The sequence below is a fragment of the Octopus bimaculoides genome, chromosome 3, assembly GCF_001194135.2.
Source record: "Octopus bimaculoides isolate UCB-OBI-ISO-001 chromosome 3, ASM119413v2, whole genome shotgun sequence".
In the NCBI taxonomy this organism is placed as follows: domain Eukaryota; kingdom Metazoa; phylum Mollusca; class Cephalopoda; order Octopoda; family Octopodidae; genus Octopus; species Octopus bimaculoides.
The window spans coordinates 55029657-55031720 of record NC_068983.1 but is presented as its reverse complement, the minus strand read 5'-3'; the positions used below and the strand labels follow the sequence as shown (position 1 = coordinate 55031720).

The 2064-nt window shown below is 35.4% G+C and overlaps 1 protein-coding gene across 4 annotated transcripts in view; it reads right to left on the bottom strand.

Moving 5' to 3' along the window:
- The window catches only part of LOC106879863 (dual 3',5'-cyclic-AMP and -GMP phosphodiesterase 11), a 237486-nt gene that overhangs the window by 33862 nt on the left and 201560 nt on the right, over positions 1–2064 (bottom strand). For all 4 annotated transcript variants that reach the window (XM_052966180.1, XM_014929579.2, XM_014929581.2 and 1 more), the window contains one exon: positions 388–497. In XM_052966180.1, coding sequence (XP_052822140.1) covers positions 388–497 — 110 coding nt within the window. The remainder of the gene's footprint in view (positions 1–387; positions 498–2064) is intronic.

The window sequence follows — 2064 nt, the reverse complement described above, 5'->3', positions numbered from 1 at the left end:
ACGTAAAAGCACCCACTACACTCTCTGAGTGGTTGGCGTTAGGAAGGGCATCCAGCTGTAGAAACTCTGCCAAATCAGACTGGAGCCTGGTGTTGCCATCCGGTTTCACCAGTCCTCAGTCAAATCGTCCAACCCATGCTAGCATGGAAAGCGGACGTTAAACGATGATGATGATGATGATGATATATATATATATTACACACACACACACACTCATACATAGACATATACACATACAAATATATACCTAGATATAAAGATATATATATACACACACACTCACATACACACATAGGTGCAAGTAGTCCACACTTAGCTGTCTATTTGTATAAATATGATCATATATGTAGAGAGAAAGTGTAGTAATGGAATAAACATCAGACTCACTTTTTTTGGAACTGATTGTTCTGTCCTCGATGATCCAAATCATGACACAGCGTGGCTACAATTAAAGCAATTTGTTCAGAGGGAGTAAGAATGTTGCCCATTTCACCTGTCTAAACACAAAAACAGAAAACTGTCACTGAACATCATAAACAAGGATTGTTTTCTTATAATTACTTTATAGTTTAATGAAATAATGATTTTCCTGTACATTGCCTCCGGGCAAGAGTCATTACACTGTGTTACCTTATTGTTCTTCAATGTTGGAAATAAATATGGGCTTCTGCTATTTCACAATTGATTGGTCAGTAGAAGGAAGTGCATCCTACTTTAAAATATTTCTTCTATAATGATATGCAACTGCCTAGCTACTCTTCTGTCTGTGTTAGCTATCATGGTGGCATGAATATAAAGCAGTATGATTAACCCCTTAGCATTCACATTACTCTGTCAAATGTAATGCATATTCATTCATATCGTTTGAATTAAGCCTGCATGATTAAATTGTTTATTTTTTGAATGGCATTGTTGTTAAGTGTGAGAGGCAGGATCGGCTAGTTTAAACCATAAAATAGATCCAATATCTGAGCTGGGTAAGGCTGGTTTAAATGCTAAAGGGTTAATGAAATAATTTGTTTTTAATAATGGGACACTAAACAGATAAAGATATGAATAACAGTGTATTATTTATATCTTTATCAGTTAAAAATGGGTTAAGAACTGTTTTTCTAAGGCCTGCTGAACTGCTAAGTTACGGGGATGTAAACAAACCAACACTAGTTATCAAGTGGTGCTGGTGGTGGTGGAGCACAAACACAAAGACACACACACACACACACACAGATTTGATGGGTCTTATTTCAGTTTCTGTCTACTAAATCCAGTTGTAAGGCTTTGGTGAGCCCAAGGCTATAGTAGAAGACACTTGTCCAAGGTGTCACGCAGAGGAACTGAACCGAGAACCATGTAATTGGGAAGCAAACTTCTGACTACACAGCCATTGTGCCTCTGGAGAGACAAAGTTTTTTTAACCCATTGTTCTACATGCTGCTACATATAGCTTTCTCTACTTCAAGTTCCATAATCAAAAATAAATTGTTTCCACATTGCTCTAAGTTTCTAATTTCACACGATGAAAGCAGTATGGTTAATATTTAAATGAAATGGTGTAAAAGATATTTGATGAAAATACGAAGATATGTGGAACTGAACATCTTTGACGAAGATAAAAGTAAATGGAAATTCTAAAGGCAGAGTATCTCTACGTGGTTGCTTGACCTGCAAGAAATAATAGCCAAACATTCTTCAATACAGGCAGCAGTGGTTTGGAAAAAAGATACATTGGGAAATTCGATCCGGTTTACTGTGTCTAGGAAATTAATATGATAGGTTGGCCATGGCTAGAACCAAAAAGAAAAAAATATATACTAACTAATAAGTACTTTCTGCTTTCTAGAAAAGTCATTCAATTACAAAAATCTTCCAATCTTCACCAAATCTATTCTCTGATGATTGATTGTCTTATGATTGATAATCTTTCTTAGTAAAAGATTCCTGAATGTATTAATCTTGTTTGAAAATTACTAATCTTCCAAAAAATTCCTATTTCAATTCTCAGTTGAACCAATGTCACATCTGTCCTAGATGGAAATTTAGATACAACACTTACTCAACAGAAAC